Here is a 15,799-nt window from a genome sequence, read left to right on the forward strand (position 1 = left end):
CATTCTAACGACCGCCTCACTAAAGCGGCGGCGTTGTCGGTCTAGGGAGAACGGACGTGAGCCGACTGAATGATGACCTCCCTCCTCCTCCTTCTCCTCCTCCTCCTCCTCTTCTGCCTCTGCCTCCTCCTCCTCCTCCTCCGCCTCCTCTGCCTCCTCCTCCTCCGCCTCCTCCGCCTCTCTCCTCCTCCTCCTCCTATTTCTTTTTTCTTCTTCTTCTGTTGCATGTAATGGTAGTACCGAACTAAACCATTTAATTTTATGTGAATCTTTTCTCTGTCTTTCGTTTAAGAAGTTAAGATGAAGTTTCACCGACTCGTCTTGTTTTGTTCAGTTCCATTGATGAGTTACTGGATGCCCGCTGTTGTTAAGTTCGGCCGGCGAGTCACCTTGTCTAGTGCAGCGCCGTGAGTCACTACAGCCCACTCCGTGCTTTGTTTGTTCAGTGAGTCAGTGAGTCAGTCCTCTTTGATCTGCGATTCCCTGCCTTTCCTCTTGTTTGGTGTGATCAGTGAGTCACCGAGTGTCCTCTTGTTCCACTTATTTGGTGAGTCATTGCCTGGCCTGTTGCTTTACTTGGCTGGTGAGTCACCGTGTCCTCTTGCTTTGTTAGTCCCGTGGAGGTCGCTGTCTGGCCTCGCTGGGGATCGCGAGGACTGGAGACTCGCCCCAACAATTGTTTCACTGCCATCTTACGTCATGTTCAGCTCTGCATCTCTTATCAGCGCGGGATCATCCTTGCGCTTTCCCTGTCTGCCGTTGCCCAAGTGTTTGTCCTTCACTCGGGGGCGCGCAGGGGGTGTATGTGGTGTGCTGGGATCGAGGAGGGGGGGCATGCTTCGGGTTTGTGCGGGCGCGGGCGTGTGGGGGACGAGGGCGGGCGGGGACGAGGAAGGAGAGTGGCCAGAATACTGAAGCACTGCGGAGGTCCTGCTGGGGGTGTCTCCTCCCGCCTGCCACCTCCCGCCCCGCCTTCAGAGCCGCGTTTTTGTGCCCTGTGGTGTGAGAGGGCCGGCAGGGAGGGACTGCGAGGGGGCCGTCGGAGGTGGTATGAGTTGGTACGAGGCGGTGAGGCTGTGAAGGGGCTGGGGTTGGGAGGCGGAGGATGCGAGGAAGGAATCTCTTGTTGTGGTTGTGGGAAGGATGGAATGGATGAGGCTGATGTGAGATGTGTGGTGCAGTGAGGTGGTGTGAGTGGGGGTGCTTAGTTGAGGGCACTGAGTGGGGTTTTCATGTGGATGTGGGTTTTGAGTGGGGTTACATTGAGTGAGTGTATTCAAAGGAGTGGGGTTTCCTAGTTGGGACGTGGGTGAGGAGGGGTGTGAGTGGGGCGGAGCGCTTAATGGGTCTGTGCGGGCTTCCTGTGGGGTCTGTTCTCTAATAGTAATGTTGTATATTTTATCCAGGTCATCAGCTTGTTAAAAATTATAATTATCTAAAGTAATTGTAAAGACATGAAAATAAAAGAGTTGATGCTGCTGATATTATTTTTTTTTTCAGGTTTATAAATGATTTGTACATTTTTTTCCGGCTCTTATCAAATGAATGTTAGATGTTGTAACGATACTCATTTTTTTATTCACAATACAGTTGTGTTGTATAGCAGTTTTGTACATTATTTGCTGGAATCATTGTTATTTACTTTTTCACAAGGTTTATATGAATATCACTTATCTAGATTATCTTGTGTAGGTCTTTCACATTCACATAAAAGAGATGAAATAATATGAATGCCACTAAACCAAGTGCAGAATATCACAAAGTTAAAAATAATGACAAAAAAACGCCTCTTTAAAAATACCAAGCACTCAGACACGCAGCCACGACTATATTAAACTGCATTTCCTCATTGGACACGTGCATTAACACTCGAAAGATATTTATTTGCACTCACTCGGACTGTCAAGGCGAGGGGCGCAGAGGGGGGGCGATGGATGGGGGTCAGGGGGTCTTGTGGGGACGGCGCGACACAACATCACACACTCAGACGCCCGCGGAAGGTGACCTAACTTGTGGCCTCACTGTGGTCATTGATCGTGACTCCAGACCACAAGACGCTGCGTTCCGTGACGGGGATGCTTCGGGACGGATAAATACAAGAATAAAATTTGTATCAAGTGTTGCCTCCTCCTCGTCCTCTTCCTCTTCTTCCTCCTGCTCCGCCTTGTCCTTCATCTGTTAAGTCGTTATTTATTACGCTCATTTTTAGATTTCCTGCTTGTTTTTATTTTTTCCTCCTCCTCGCTGCATTTATGTGGTGTAGATTAGCATAGAGAAGTGAAGAAAGAAAACTCATAATCTATATCCATGATCCTCCTCCTTCTCCTCCTCCTCTTCTTCTCTCCCTCCTCCTATTCATCTTTCTCCTCCTTACATTCTCATTTAGCGGGGTGTGGGGAGACTACACGGAGGATAAGAGAGTCTACTTCCGAGTTTTAAGAAGTTGAGGAGGGTGTCTGAGGGAGGAGCTCGAGGGGGAGGCTTGGATGGGGTGTCAGCAAGGTGGGAAGGACTCATCTTGGCTACGATGTGGATCATAACTTCGCCCTTAGTGGAGTGAGTGCGCTGGGTTGTGGTGACGGCGGGTGGCGGGGCGGGTCGGGATGTTGTGACGTGGGTAGAGCACTAGCGGTGGTGTTTACCCTCGTCATTTGTCGCTGTGTTGCCTCGCTTGGCGGAACTGTGAGCGCCGAGTAAGTGCATTTCAAGTCTTACCTCTTCCCCTTCCTCATTCCCCCTTCCCCTGCCCTCCACAGGCACCAGAGACCGAGTAGTTGTGGCAAATGTGGTTGATTTAGCGTCGTGGCGGAGCGGAGTGTATAGCAGTGGTGGTGTAGAGGGCGGTGGTGTGGTGGCGCGGCGGTGTGTTGTGGCTGCAGTGCCCGTCTGACCCTCCCTTGCAACAGTCCACGCCCCCACCGTGCCCGGCCCCACCCCTGTACTTAACTCGCTTCCTCATTGGTCCGCACGGGGTATCCATAAACCCTATTGGCTGTCACTTAGCATCCATAAATCCGATTGGTTGACACCACCCCCACGGGCCTGTGCAGCGCGGCGTGCAAACTCAGACTCACTCGGCGGGCATCTGGGGAACACTGAGTCCGTTCCCTCGCCGACCCGTGTCCTCTTGTCCCCACTAGCACAGCCTCATGATTAAAGCCTCAGGAATGCCCTCAGAGGTGTAAGGAGCATGTTACGCCGTGTTCTTCCCCCGCCTCCCCTACCCCGGCCGGCGACAGGCAGCCGCGCCGAGTGTATGACGATCAAAGTGGATCACAGCGACGTCTTAATAGCCCGTGTGACTGGGATCTGTGTACCGCACGTCGGACTCGTTTACACGGCCGCCGTCCCGTCCATAAGCCGAGCAGGGGCCGTGATTGGGCGGCGCGGGCAGACGTGAGTTCTGCTTCTCCTCTTCATCACGATTACCTTTGTGATCATTAGCATAATTTTATCAAGCGAACCAAACTATCGGGCGAGGACGTCAGCGCCTGCAGGTAGGGGGCGTAGGGGCGCCGCGGACAATAGGAAATAAATTCAAGTAGCGTCCTCGATAAACCACCATTACCGGTGCACACCCGCGGCCGGGCGTCTCGGCGGCCCAGCACGGGGCCCCGCCACGTCAACACGTACCCGCGGGAGGGCCGGAGCACCAGGGGGAGCCTGCCGCCGTGCTGCTGCCCACCCTCGCTCTGGCCGAGGCGCCGAGGAGCAGCACGACTTGCTGCACTGAAAAGAGAGAGAGAGAGAGAGAGAGAGAGAGAGAGAGAGAGAGAGAGAGACTTAAAGGCTTTATGAATGGCCCTCCAGCACCGAACAGGAGAGGGCGTGAGAGGCAAGCACCGCGGGCATGAGGCAGAGAGGCCCTCGCCGCCACACTCGCCTGCATCGTTTTTAATCAAGAATAATTACATCCCAATTACCATTAAGTACTGTTATTTATATATCACACAAAAAATACACACGTATACACACACTGCTCGTGGGAGAATACATTTTAATAATTATATGGCTTCCAATTTCGAGTCCCCAGTGTGTGTGTGTGTGTGTGTGTGTGTGTGTGTGTGTGTGTGTGACCAAGCCCAGCCTCCCTCATCCCCCTCACAAGCGCAGTTTTACACTCTAGACCTTTACACCTTTCCATATTTCACCTGGGCAACGTGTCACCTGTAACCCGATACCTGTAACCCTGCCGCCTTGTTAACCTGCTTCTCTCTCTCTCCCTCAGGTAAGAAGAGCCCCGCTGGTCTGCACTCTCGCCTCTTTCATGAGTTTGAAGGTAGGAGTCCACTCTTCACATATGCCTGCCTGTCGTCGTCTCTGCTCGTGTTGTGTCGTCTGCAGTAGTCGGTCATGGTAGTGGAGGTAGTCAAGCACTCCTCCTCCTCCTCCTCCTCCTCCTCCTCCTCCTCCTCTTCCTTCTCCTCCTCCTCCTTCAGCTGTTCATGTGGTCGTTCGTTCGTTTCCTATGGTTTGCGGTAGCCGGTTATGGTCCTCCTCCTCCTCCTCCTCTTCCTCCTCCTCCTCCTCCTCCTCTTCTTCCTCCTCCTGCTGCTCCTCGTTGTTGGTCATGATAGATGCCCGTGTCCTTCACCCTCCCCCCCCACACCTCGGCCCCGCCTGCAGGAGTGAAGGCAAATGCCAATTAGTGCTTGTGTTTTGTCTTCCCCTGTGAGCCTCCCTGGTAGTCGTCTGTCTGCTGCTGCTGGCCATTGCTAGTGCGTTGTCATCGTGGTCGTCTTAGTAGTGATAGCTGACCCCTATCCCCCTCCTACCCTACCTCCCCTCCTGCAGTTCCTCATCTTCCTCCTTACCTTCTTTTTCTTTTCCTTTTTCTTCCGTTTGCTTTTCCCCGAGTCACTATCTCTGTGAGAGCAGCCTTTGTGTGTGTGTGTGTGTGTGTGTGTGTGTGTGTGTGTGTGTGTGTGTGTGTGTGTGACAAGAGGCATGTGGTAATTTCCATGAGGTGTGGTGGATGTTAATGAGAGGGAATCATCCTCCTGTGCTTGCCGTGTAATCCACAAGCTTGGCGGAGGTGCGTGCGTGACTCTCCCAGTGATTAGTTTTGCTTGCGTGTCCCCCTGTAGCAATGAAGATCCCTCACCCAAGGATCCGGTGGTGACAATGCTGACCTGTCCTGAGGGAGCGCTGAACTGAACCTGTCGTCTTTGTAAGTCTGATCAGGAGTCAGCGCCAGAAGATTTTAATTCGCTGAGTTTTTCATAAATTTTTTTTTACGTGTGTTTGGAACAGAAAGATGTATTAGGGTGTATATGTGTGTGTGTGTGTGTGTGTGTGTATGCCTCGATGTGCGTGACTGTGTGTGTGTCTCTTTTCAAAGTTTTATAGACAGAACACTCATTTCTCTCACGTACATTTACCCCTCGCTCCTTACATGAGAACCGCCGTCACTCAACAACAGGAAAAAAAAAAAGAACAAAAATGCGAATAAAGCACCTTTCCAAGTAAAAGAAGCAAAAAAAAAAAGGAAAAAAAACCTGACCAGTACATTCTTAAGTAACGCTTGAGAACACGAGAAGAGGAGGAGGAAGAGAACAACCAAAAAAGAAAGAAAGAAAGAAAAAAACACTAAACCCATACATTAAACCAACCGTTACTGGAAGGCAGAGGAGAAGGAGGGACAAGAAAACCAAAGAATAATAATGGGGGAAAAAAAAAGAGAGAGAGAAAGACTTGAGGGAAATTATCAGGTGCCAAACAGCGTGCGGAAAGCAAGGTGTGTGACGAGGAACAGAGGGTGAGGGCGAGGGAGGAACGATGTTAGGGAAGACCGTATTGGCTGCGATATTGGGGACGATAATGGAGACGTTTCTGAGTGGGATGTTGGAGGTGGTATTGAAGATGGCAGTGGAGGCCGCCTAGCTGGGAGGGAGGGTGGGAGGGAAGGAGGGAGAGAGAGAGGAAGGTATTGGAGCGGGTAGCGATATTGGAGGAAGGTGTGTGTGTATGTGTATGTATGTGTGTGTGTGTGTCTGTAGGTGTGTAGGTGGGTGTGTGTGTGTGTGTAGGTGGGTGTGTGTGTGTGTGTGTGTGTGTGTGTGTGTGTGTGTGTGTGTGTGTAGGTAGGTGGGTATTTGGTTTAGTGTCGATTAAAAAAAGCATCTAATTTCATTTTTCTCATCATCTGCACTATTAACTTCGCACCTTCATGGCTAGAAGGCGATCACTTTCAATAAGTGCAAGTAAAAATATGAACACCTTTTTAAATTAGCTGCAAAAGAAATCAGGTTTCGAAACTTTATGAGAAACTATACGAGAATAACACTCATTAGACGAATATAAAGTGAAATCATTTATAACCTCAAAAGTATCAATAAAAAAAAAAAGAAAATCACTCTTGAAAATAAATAAATAAATAGATAAATAAATAAAGCGAAAGTGTCGTTGTTCAGACCGTAGAAATTTCAACATGAACTTCGAGGTCAAAACTTTTTCCACACTGGGTGACCTTTGAACCTTTCCCCGGGCGGTCCCTTGACCTTGCTGCCCACACGGTGAGCGACCGAGACATTAGAGACAAAGAACGCAACTAACACTGGGAGGAGAGGAAGAAGAAGAAGAGAGAGAAAGAAAAAAAAAAAAAAGAAAAATGACGTTGAAGAGAGAGAAAAAATAAACGAACCTCGAAGTACTTATTGCATGTGTGTTTGTGTGTGTGTGTGTGTGTGTGTGTGTGTGTGTGTGTGTGACGGCTTGTTCTCAAATCACCCCACAGCCACTCGAGTCGTAATAACACTGCTCATCGCCATTAAAGAAGCGAATTGCATGTAATCACCAGTGCGCCTGCGTGTTACGTTTGCCCCTGTAATTTTGGCGTAAAATATACACATTTACACGCATCTGTACGGAGCTGCCACCGAGGAAGACGAGGAGGAGGAGGAGGGGAAGGAGGAGGAGTAGTGTAGATACTTTGATAATGGTTTTCAGCAATGATTACAAACCTCTCCAGATCCTGTCCTTCCTCTTGTTTATTAACCTCCTGTTTCTTCCCCCCCTACCCCATTCTCCCATCTCCCATCTCTCTCTCTCTCTCTCTCTCTCTCTCTCTCTCTCTCTCTCTCTCTCTCTCTCTCTCTCTCTCTCTCTCTCTCGTTGCACGTATTCAAATCATTTCCTTAACTTATGAATTCACTTCTATCTCATATTTCTTTTCAGTATCTCTCTCTCTCTCTCTCTCTCTCTCTCTCTCTCTCTCTCTCTCTCTCTCTCTCTCTCTCTCTCTCTCTCTCTCTCTCTCTCTCTCGTTTACTCAAACTCCCTGAATTATTGGCACGCTAAGGAAAATCTGCGTGTGGTGTTGGTAGTGCAATATTATTAAAATTTCCTGATGCATGCGTGAGAATTTGCATATATTGACGTGCCCGATCGCCCCGAAGACGCATGTTCCGAATGTTGCCCTCAATTAATGGCGCCGGAGCTGAAGTCTTATCCTTCTTTTTTTTTCTTTTCTTTGCCTTACGTATCGTGCCAACTCGTGAATTTGCAGGATGAGGGAGGTGAGGCCAGACGCGTGGGAGGAGTGAGAGAAGCGAGTCTCGGGAGGATGAAATAGTGATGGGATTGTGAAAGAAGGGATGGTGTGTTTGTGTGCATTAGTGTGCGTGTGTTTGTTTGTGTGTATGGTTCTAAATTGGTGGATAAAATTGGTGGATTGATGTTCAGTTATAGTCAGTAATTTGTGTTTCGTTCATGTTTACATATACATTTTTTCCTCGTTTTCTTCCTGTTTTGTTTTGTTTTCTTTGTTCTTCATTCCATTTTCATTCCGGATCTTGAGGTATTCCTGTTTTGGAGCTTTTTGGGGAATTGTTAAAAGGGGAATTATCTTTTTTTTTTGTAGGGAATATCTCTAGGGTTTGAAACTTCTCACTTTTCTCTTCTACTTTTCCTTTTTTACCTCTCTGCTTTCAAAAACTCATCGAGAACAATTTCAGATTTCCCTATCTCCTTTATTTTCTTCCTCTTTATCCTATTCATCACTTTCCCCCTTTATTTTCCTTTTCCCACTCTCTTTTTCCTCATCCCCTCTTTTCCCCCCTATCATCTTCCCCTTCCTCTGCTTCCTCCTTCAGTTCCTTCTGCTTCCATTCTCCTTTCTTTCTTTTTTATTCTCGGGATCCTGCTTCCCTCCCTCCCACCTCCCGCCGCCACATTCTTCTCGTCCGCGCCCGAATGTTGTCTTCCTTTGTCTTCCCATCGCCTCGCTTCTTGTCTTCCCGTCTTCCTGCTTCTGGTGTGTGCTTGACGCGCTTGTGTCTTCAATTTGCTTCGTTTTCTCCTCGCCTTTTCTCAAAATTTTCATCTTCTGTTTGATATGACGTCCCTTTGTGTGTGTGTGTGTGTGTGTGTGTGTGTGTGTGTGTGTGTGTGTGTCTGAAACTGGTTGTTTGTCTTCCTGTTTTCTATTGTGTTGTTTGTTGCATAACTGGAAGCGTTGGCAGTCATGGTTAGTGATGGTGATGGTAGTCGTGGTAGCAGTAGTAGTAGTAATAGTATGTATGTATGTATGAATCGTGGTTAATTGCGGTGAAATGTGTAAATGTATTGAAAAGCGGTTTGTATACACTATAATTATCTTTTTGGTAATACACGTGGAAGCAAAATAACTTACAATACACATGAGTTTATGGTTACAGTGAGTGCCCTTAGGTAACAATGATGAAGATGTGGGAATGTGACGGTGGTGATGGTACAGATAGTCTATGGTAGCGTGGTTAAGGCAGTTACAGTGATGGTGTCGATATGGTGGTGATAGCAATGGTAACAGTGACAGTGGTGGTGGCGGACGTGGCAGTAGTAGTGGTAGCAGTGGTGGTGGTGGCAGTAAACACTATGATGCAGGCGATACGAAGTGTTGGTGTGGTGAAGTGTGTGGCGGGAGTAACAATAATGGCGGTGGAGTGTGGTAGGAGGAACAATGGCTGTGGAGTAGGTAGCAGTAGTAGTAGTAGTAGTAGTGGTAGTAGTAGTAGTAGTGGTGGTGGTGAGAAGCTGGTTGTGTGTAGTAGTGATGAGACTGGAGAAACAATGAAGGCACGAGTAGCGTTAGTATGTATCTGGCGGTGGTGGTGGTGGTGGTGGTGGTGGTGGAGACGGCGTGTTGTGGTGGTGCTGGGGCGAGACACCGCAGCATACATACATTTCGGTGGTGGAGAAATTTGTTTGATACGCGGCGGTATTCAAATTCTCGCGCCGGTCCCCCGCTTGTATTTATGCCGCCGCTCGACTTGACATTAATGGAAACTTGGAGTCGTATTTCACGGCCCCCGCCCTTGCCTACCCGGGGGGAGGGGGGGGAGCGTTAATTGGGGTTCCTGTGTGTGTATGTGTGTGTGTGCACGCGTGTGTGTGTATGTGTGTGTGAGAGTGTTACATATTGGGTCTGCAGTGACATGTTCATTAATATTATTTTTTTTAATCATCGTCATCATTAAATCTTCAGTATTTACTCAAGTATATTTCATAGAGGATAATAATCTTATTTCCTTATTTCTCCTTTCCTCCTTCCTCTCTTTCCGTACTCCAGGTCTTTCTCCTCTTCTTTCCCTCTGTTCCCTCCACCTCCCTTCCTTCCTTCCCTCCAACCACCCACCCATCCATCCACCCATCCCTCCTTCCCCCTCTCCTTCCCACGCAACATCAGTTTTTCCTAAAGAATGGCCGTCGCTTCTTCATGACGTCAGGACAAATTATTACTGATTTGTGACGGAGGGAGGAAGCAGCCGTCACTCGCAGGTCACCGACAACTGATACGTCTCGATGCCTCCTCTTCCTCCTCCTCCTCCTCCTCCTCCTCCTCCTCTTCGTCTTCCTCCAGTTCCTCCTCCTCCTTTGTCGTATTTTTTTTCGTATCTGACATGAACAAAAATTAATGTTTCGTCATAAATAAGAAGTCATTTAAGATTGAGGTGAACGACAGGTGTGTTTTGTCACCTGTTCAGGCCTGGTAAACACACACACACACACACACACACACACACACACACACACACACACACATCGTTCCTTATTCGCATCGTTAGTCTTTTTTTCTTTTCTTTTCTTTTTATTTTCCACACCACCTGAAGGCGCGTCTGTCACTGTGGTGTCCCCCGGTGGCGCGTCACGCAGTCACGCCCCAGTTCCTGCCCCCGTCACAACCTGTTAGCGGCGAGTAATGGCGAGTGGAGGCGCCTCTACGATGACTAAAATGAATTCTCGCCGACGACTCGTGTGATTTGAAGCTTGTAGGAGGAAGGTAGTGGTGAATGTGTGTGTGTGTGTGTGTGTGTGTGTGTGTGTGTGTGTGTGTGCGCGCATCTATCTCCTTGCCAACCTTGCAGACTATTTAAATAAGAAGAATAATGGACCTTAGAGAGAAAGTCCCGTATATTTCTTCTTTTTTTACGTTTCTCTTCCTACTCCTCTTCCTCCTTTTCTTCTTTCTCGTCTCCTTTTCCTTCGTCCTCTCTTCACCACCACCACTACCACCATCCTCAGTCACTCCTCTCCATCACTGTCCTTCGTCAGCTCCTCCTTCTCCTCCTCCTCCTCCTCCTCCTCCTCCTCCTCCTCCTCCAGCCAGTTCCTTCTCTTCCTCCTTCTCCTCCCTCACTTTCCCGGAGCCATATTCCTTCTCCGTCAGCAGCCGCGTCAGTAAGTCAGGAGGACCAGGTGGCTGTCGTCAGCGGCTCCTCACAGCGCCTAAGTCATCACCATACATTCCAACGGTAGTGGGGAATTGTCACCATATTTTGCGTGTGTTCATCCCCACCACGTCAGTACACACGCAGCCGCAAATGATGAATTCTAATTGGATGTCTGTACTGCTGCCAAGTGTCCCGGGGAGGAGGTGGGGCCGGGGAGAGGGCGGGGAGGGAGAGCGGCTGAGGGAGAGGAGGCGGGGTGTTGCAAAGGAAGGGGTGATGGGGCAGCCTCGTCCTGGATGTAAAGGAGACTAGCTTATTACGCAGAATGGAAGAGCAGCAGCAGCAGGGGCAGGAGGAGAGAGGGAGAGGGAGAGGGAGAGAAGAATATGCCGGAGGAAAACAACGTGCATTTTTTAAAGGAAGGAATTACATAACTCACACAAGACACAAGTTACCACTTTCCATGCGTGCCCTTAAGAGTCACCGCCACGCCTCGCCTCGCCCTCCCACCGCCGCCCTCGTGAGGAAAAGAAAGGAAAAAAGAAAGAAGGGAAGAAAAAGAAAAAAAGTAAAACAGTACATTGCAAACGCCCGTCACTTTCACTTCTTCCTTCGCTCCCCTTTCAAATAGCAAAAAAAGACGAAGAGAGAGAGAGAGAGAGAGAGAGAGAGAGAGAGAGAGAGAGAGAGAGAGAGAGAGAGAGAGGCAAGGAATCAAGAGAACCAACCATTTTAAAGAATTCAAACGTGGCTGTCGATAGTGCTGGGCGAGGAAACACAGCCTCTTTCACACTCTGACCATGACGCGAAGCTACTGAAACAGGCGCTGCAGGACCACCAGTAGCGGGTCTCAGATGACGTTGTGTTAAGTTCAGTTAGGTTAGGTCTTTCTGAGAACTCTAAAGAGGATGAGGAGGAGCAAGAAGAGGAGGAGGAGGAACGGGAGAAGGGGCAGGATAAAATTGTAACATAAATTAGCTGTAAATGAAATCAACTTTATGCTTTGCTCAAGAAAAAAAGAACAGAAACAGGGAGAGGAAAGGGAAGGAATAAGAAAAATGTTGAAAATATAGAGAAAAGTCGTAAAAGAAAAGAGATAAGGCAACAAAAAAAGTAAGGAAAGAAGAAAAAGGAAGAGAAAATGAAATAGGAGAGGAATGCGAGAGTGGGAAGAGGATGAGACGAGATAAAAAATAATCCTCATTTCACGCCGAAGCAAAATAATAATAATAAACGTCAAGAAAACAACCATGACTTACTCAAAGATAAAAGTAAAAAAAAAAGAAATTAAATACAAGAGCAACACTAAAATAAAGACTAGAGCTGGCTGGAGTATATATTGGAATTAACCTTCAACAGTCAAGCTGGAAAAAAAAAAAAGACGAAACAGGCACCACCACCACCACCACCACCACCACCACCACCACCACCAGCATATACATTTAAATGAATACAACATAAATCTTTTCCGGCGTAACTGATTTGCGAGCTGTAATATTTAATCCCATTTTCTGTTGCGATTGAGGCGAAAGGGGGGAAGCTTGGATATTTATCAATGTGGAATGAAAACGGGGGAATGTTTGTCTATTATTTGTGTTGAATCAGCGTTGCCGTCACTTCCATTATAGCGGAAGCGTTTATGGCGGGAGTATTGTAAGCGGTGACGATGCGGAATGATTACCTCCTGCTGTCTGATAGGGCGAAATGAGACGCGCTTCTGTTGATTTTATTTATTTATTTTTTTCTATTTATTTATCTGTTTTAAGTATCGTGAGTGGTGGTGGTGGTGGTGGTGGTGGTGATGGTAGTGGTCGTGGTGGTCAGTGATCTTATTCCTTATGTGTTTATTAACATTTTTATTTATTTTTTTTTTATGGAGATTTTTTGTATTTAATTAGTTTTGGTTTAATTTACTTATGTGATTTTTTTTTGCTCTCTCTCTATCTATCTTCTTGTTTGTGTTTGAAAATATTATCTCTCATCACTCTTTACCTCCTTCTCCTCCTCCTCCTCCTCCTCCTCCTCCTCCTCCTCCTCCTCCTCCTCCTCCTCCTCCTCCTCCTCCTCCACTTCCTCCTCCTCCTCCTCTTCCTCCTCTTACATTAATGGAGGCACAAAAATTCCCTGCTCCCTTTGCTTTCCTCCTCCTCCTCCTCCTCCTCCTCCTCTCCTCTTCTCCACTTGTCTGAGTCTTGCGTATCGTGCCCACAATATCCCTAGCATCCCTCCTACCTCCTCCTCCTCCCACTCCTCCTTGCGGCGCCCTTAATTCCCATTTTCATTATAAAGGGGCGGGCTTTTTAATGCTCTTGGTTGCAGCGATATTAGCCCCGGCACACTCAGGGCCCGGAGTCTTGAATAAGTAAAATTGATGATGCAGGACCGCCACCATTAAACGACTCTGCTGGAGGGAGACGCGGCGGGAACCTTCTCCTCTTGTCATCGCCTTTTTGTCTTCTTTCTCCCTCCGTCGACCCTGGAGAAGTTCCGCCCTTGGGATTATGCGAAAAAGGATGCATCACACGGGCTGAGGGGACGTGTGCTCCTCCTCCTCCTCCTGCTCCTACTCCTTCTCCTTCTCTTATCCCTCCTCTCCTCCGCTGGTCAGGGTGACGGTATGTACTCCAGAAAGGAAGGGTGAAGAATGAGGGTGATGAAAAAGGGTGCGGATAAAGGAAGGGATGAGAGAGAGAGAGAGAGAGAGAGAGAGAGAGAGAGAGAGAGAGAGAGAGAGAGAGAGAGAGAATAAAGATAGGGTGAGATATGGATGTGAAATTAAAGACAGATGAAGTGCGAGGAGGGACTTGTTAGGGTGAGGATGAGGGAAAAGAGGGAGGTGAGGGTGAGAGTGAGGGAGAGTAGAGTGAGTGAGTGAGTGAGGGAGGGAGGGGGGAGGGGGGGGGAGGGAGATGAGGGGCTTCGTAATATTAGCGTCGCGTCACACACAATCTTGATCACACTCGCCTGCACCTAAATTTTGTCTTGATTATTCATATTTCCACTTGGCTGAGTCCTCGCCCCGCTGTGTGTGTGTGTGTGTGTGTGTGTGTGTGTGTGTGTGTGTGTGTGTGTGTGTGTGTGTGTGTACATAAAAGTACCAAAAAACATTCTTATCGTTATCAAAAATTCTCCTTCCTTACTACTACATTTCATCACATTTTCCCCCTCCTCCTCTTCTTCCTCCTCCTTCTCCTTCTCCTCCTCCTTCTCCTTCTCCTTCTCCTCTTCCTCCTCCAGCAACGTCCTCTCGCTCTTTCACCACCACGGCCGCCATGTTTGCTGGCCTAACAGATGCGCGCTCTTGGGGCGAATACACAAGATATTTGCATATTTATTCTACCTGTCCGGGTGATCGCTGCCTCGGACGGTCAGGAACGCTCTCCCGCCCCTCGCCCTGAGAGAGAGAGAGAGAGAGAGAGAGAGAGAGAGAGAGAGAGAGAGAGAGAGAGAGAGAGAGACTGACTCCTCGCCACAGCATCTTCGCGGTGCACCAAGACGCATCCTCCTCCTCCTCCTTCTCCTCCTCCTCCACGGCACCTCTCACCTGGAGGCGCCATACCGTGCCGTCGCTTGTGATCACACGCACCAATACCCAAGTCCATCCTGCCTCCCTCTGACCATCATTACTGCTTTCTTCTTATTCTCCTCCTCCTCCGCCTCCTCCTCCTCATTCTTCTTCATCCCCGCATCCACCACGTCCTCCTCCTCTTCCTCCTCCTCCTCCTCCTCCTCATTCTTCTTGATTTCCCTTCGTTTTCTTTCATATTATTGCTATCGTTTAAAATCGTATCCTAATTCCATCTACTCCTCGCTTTCCCGTTTTCTTTGTGCTACTCTTGTCAAGGTTCAAATTTTTGCTCTACTTCCACCTTCCTCCGTGTTCGTGTGTCCAGCCGCCATTGCTTCTCCTTGTTGTTGTTTTGTCGGTGTTAGTCTCTCCCTCCCCGCCTTCAGGATAATCAGTACCAGAGGCGTGCGTGACCTTGATTCATTTAGAGGAAGAGAAGGACGTGTCGCCTCTGCACTTGATTCCCAAAGGTGGTGTTTTTGTTGCGTGGCTGCGGCGGGCGGCGGCCATATGGTCCAGCCGTCACCCGCCTCCGTGATGTATTGCTCTTATTATATCCCGCCTCTTGTGCTGGTGCCGCCTCCCTCCCTCCCTCCATCCATCCCAGCCCTCGCCCTTCCCCTTCCCCTCTCCCTTACTACACACCCGCAGCAGCTCACCGACTCTGCGGCCTGGGAACTTATACCAACCTACCTGCCTGCTTGCCTGCCTTCCTGCTTGCTGCCTGCCTGCCTGTTCGACCTGCCTGGCCTATGGAACTGTGGTGTTTGTTGGCTGAAGGAAAGTGAATGCTATTTGTGTGTATGTGTGTGTGTGAGTGTGCGTGTGTGTGTGCGTGTGCGGAGGAAGCCTGCTGCTGCACCTCGGCGGCTCGGCACGCTGGCCACTGAGCGAATCTGCATAACTGAGCAAGGCAAAAAAAAAAAAAGGTAAAATACAATCCCTCAGTTTTAACGTCCAATAAGTGACGATGTAAAAGTGCAAAATACATATCCGCCGAATTTTTTATGCATATAATCGGGAACGCGCCCTGAATTACAATGAATGAAAAATAATGTGAGTCAGGACGCGGTCATGAAGTTACCTCCACCCCCCCTCCTCCCCCTCCTCCCCGCGTGGCTGGTCTCCCCCAAGCGGGCCGCGGGAGGCCATCGGACCCTCCCCGGACCAGACTATAGGGTCCACAACCATTTATGTTCACTTGATCAAACACTTTGTCTGAGCGGCCACAACGATGCTCGCATCCTGCCCGCGTCCCTCGAGGGGATCCCCAACCCTACACTGGCAGGCTTTTGTCATCCCGAGCTGGTGCGGGGCTAGCTTGTGGCGGCGGGGGGCGGGGCGAGGCGGGGCGGGGCGGGGCGGGGCGGGAAGGAGACAGATGTGAGTGCCGGGGTCGCCAGGGCTTGAAAGGAGAAATATTCGGGACATAATGGGACAGTGTTATATGGGTGTCTTGCGCAGCCAGGCGGGCAGGCAGGGGGATAAGGTAGGCAGGGGCGAGGGGAAGGGAGTCAGGGGGCGGGGGCAGGGAAGCAAGACATTTCGCTGCAGCAGCAAAACGTTTCCGTAACTCGCATGC

At 49.1% G+C, this 15,799-nt stretch overlaps 1 protein-coding gene across 2 annotated transcripts in view; it reads left to right on the forward strand.

The window, feature by feature from the left end:
- LOC135111565 (homeobox protein Meis1-like) overlaps window positions 1–15,799 on the forward strand; it is a 618,646-nt gene that overhangs the window by 292,720 nt on the left and 310,127 nt on the right. For both annotated transcript variants that reach the window (XM_064024994.1, XM_064024995.1), the window contains exon 12: window positions 4,229–4,279. In XM_064024994.1, the coding sequence (XP_063881064.1) occupies window positions 4,229–4,279 (51 nt within the window). The remainder of the gene's footprint in view (window positions 1–4,228; window positions 4,280–15,799) is intronic.

The sequence above is a fragment of the Scylla paramamosain genome, chromosome 22 (assembly GCF_035594125.1).
Source record: "Scylla paramamosain isolate STU-SP2022 chromosome 22, ASM3559412v1, whole genome shotgun sequence".
Lineage (NCBI taxonomy): Eukaryota > Metazoa > Arthropoda > Malacostraca > Decapoda > Portunidae > Scylla > Scylla paramamosain.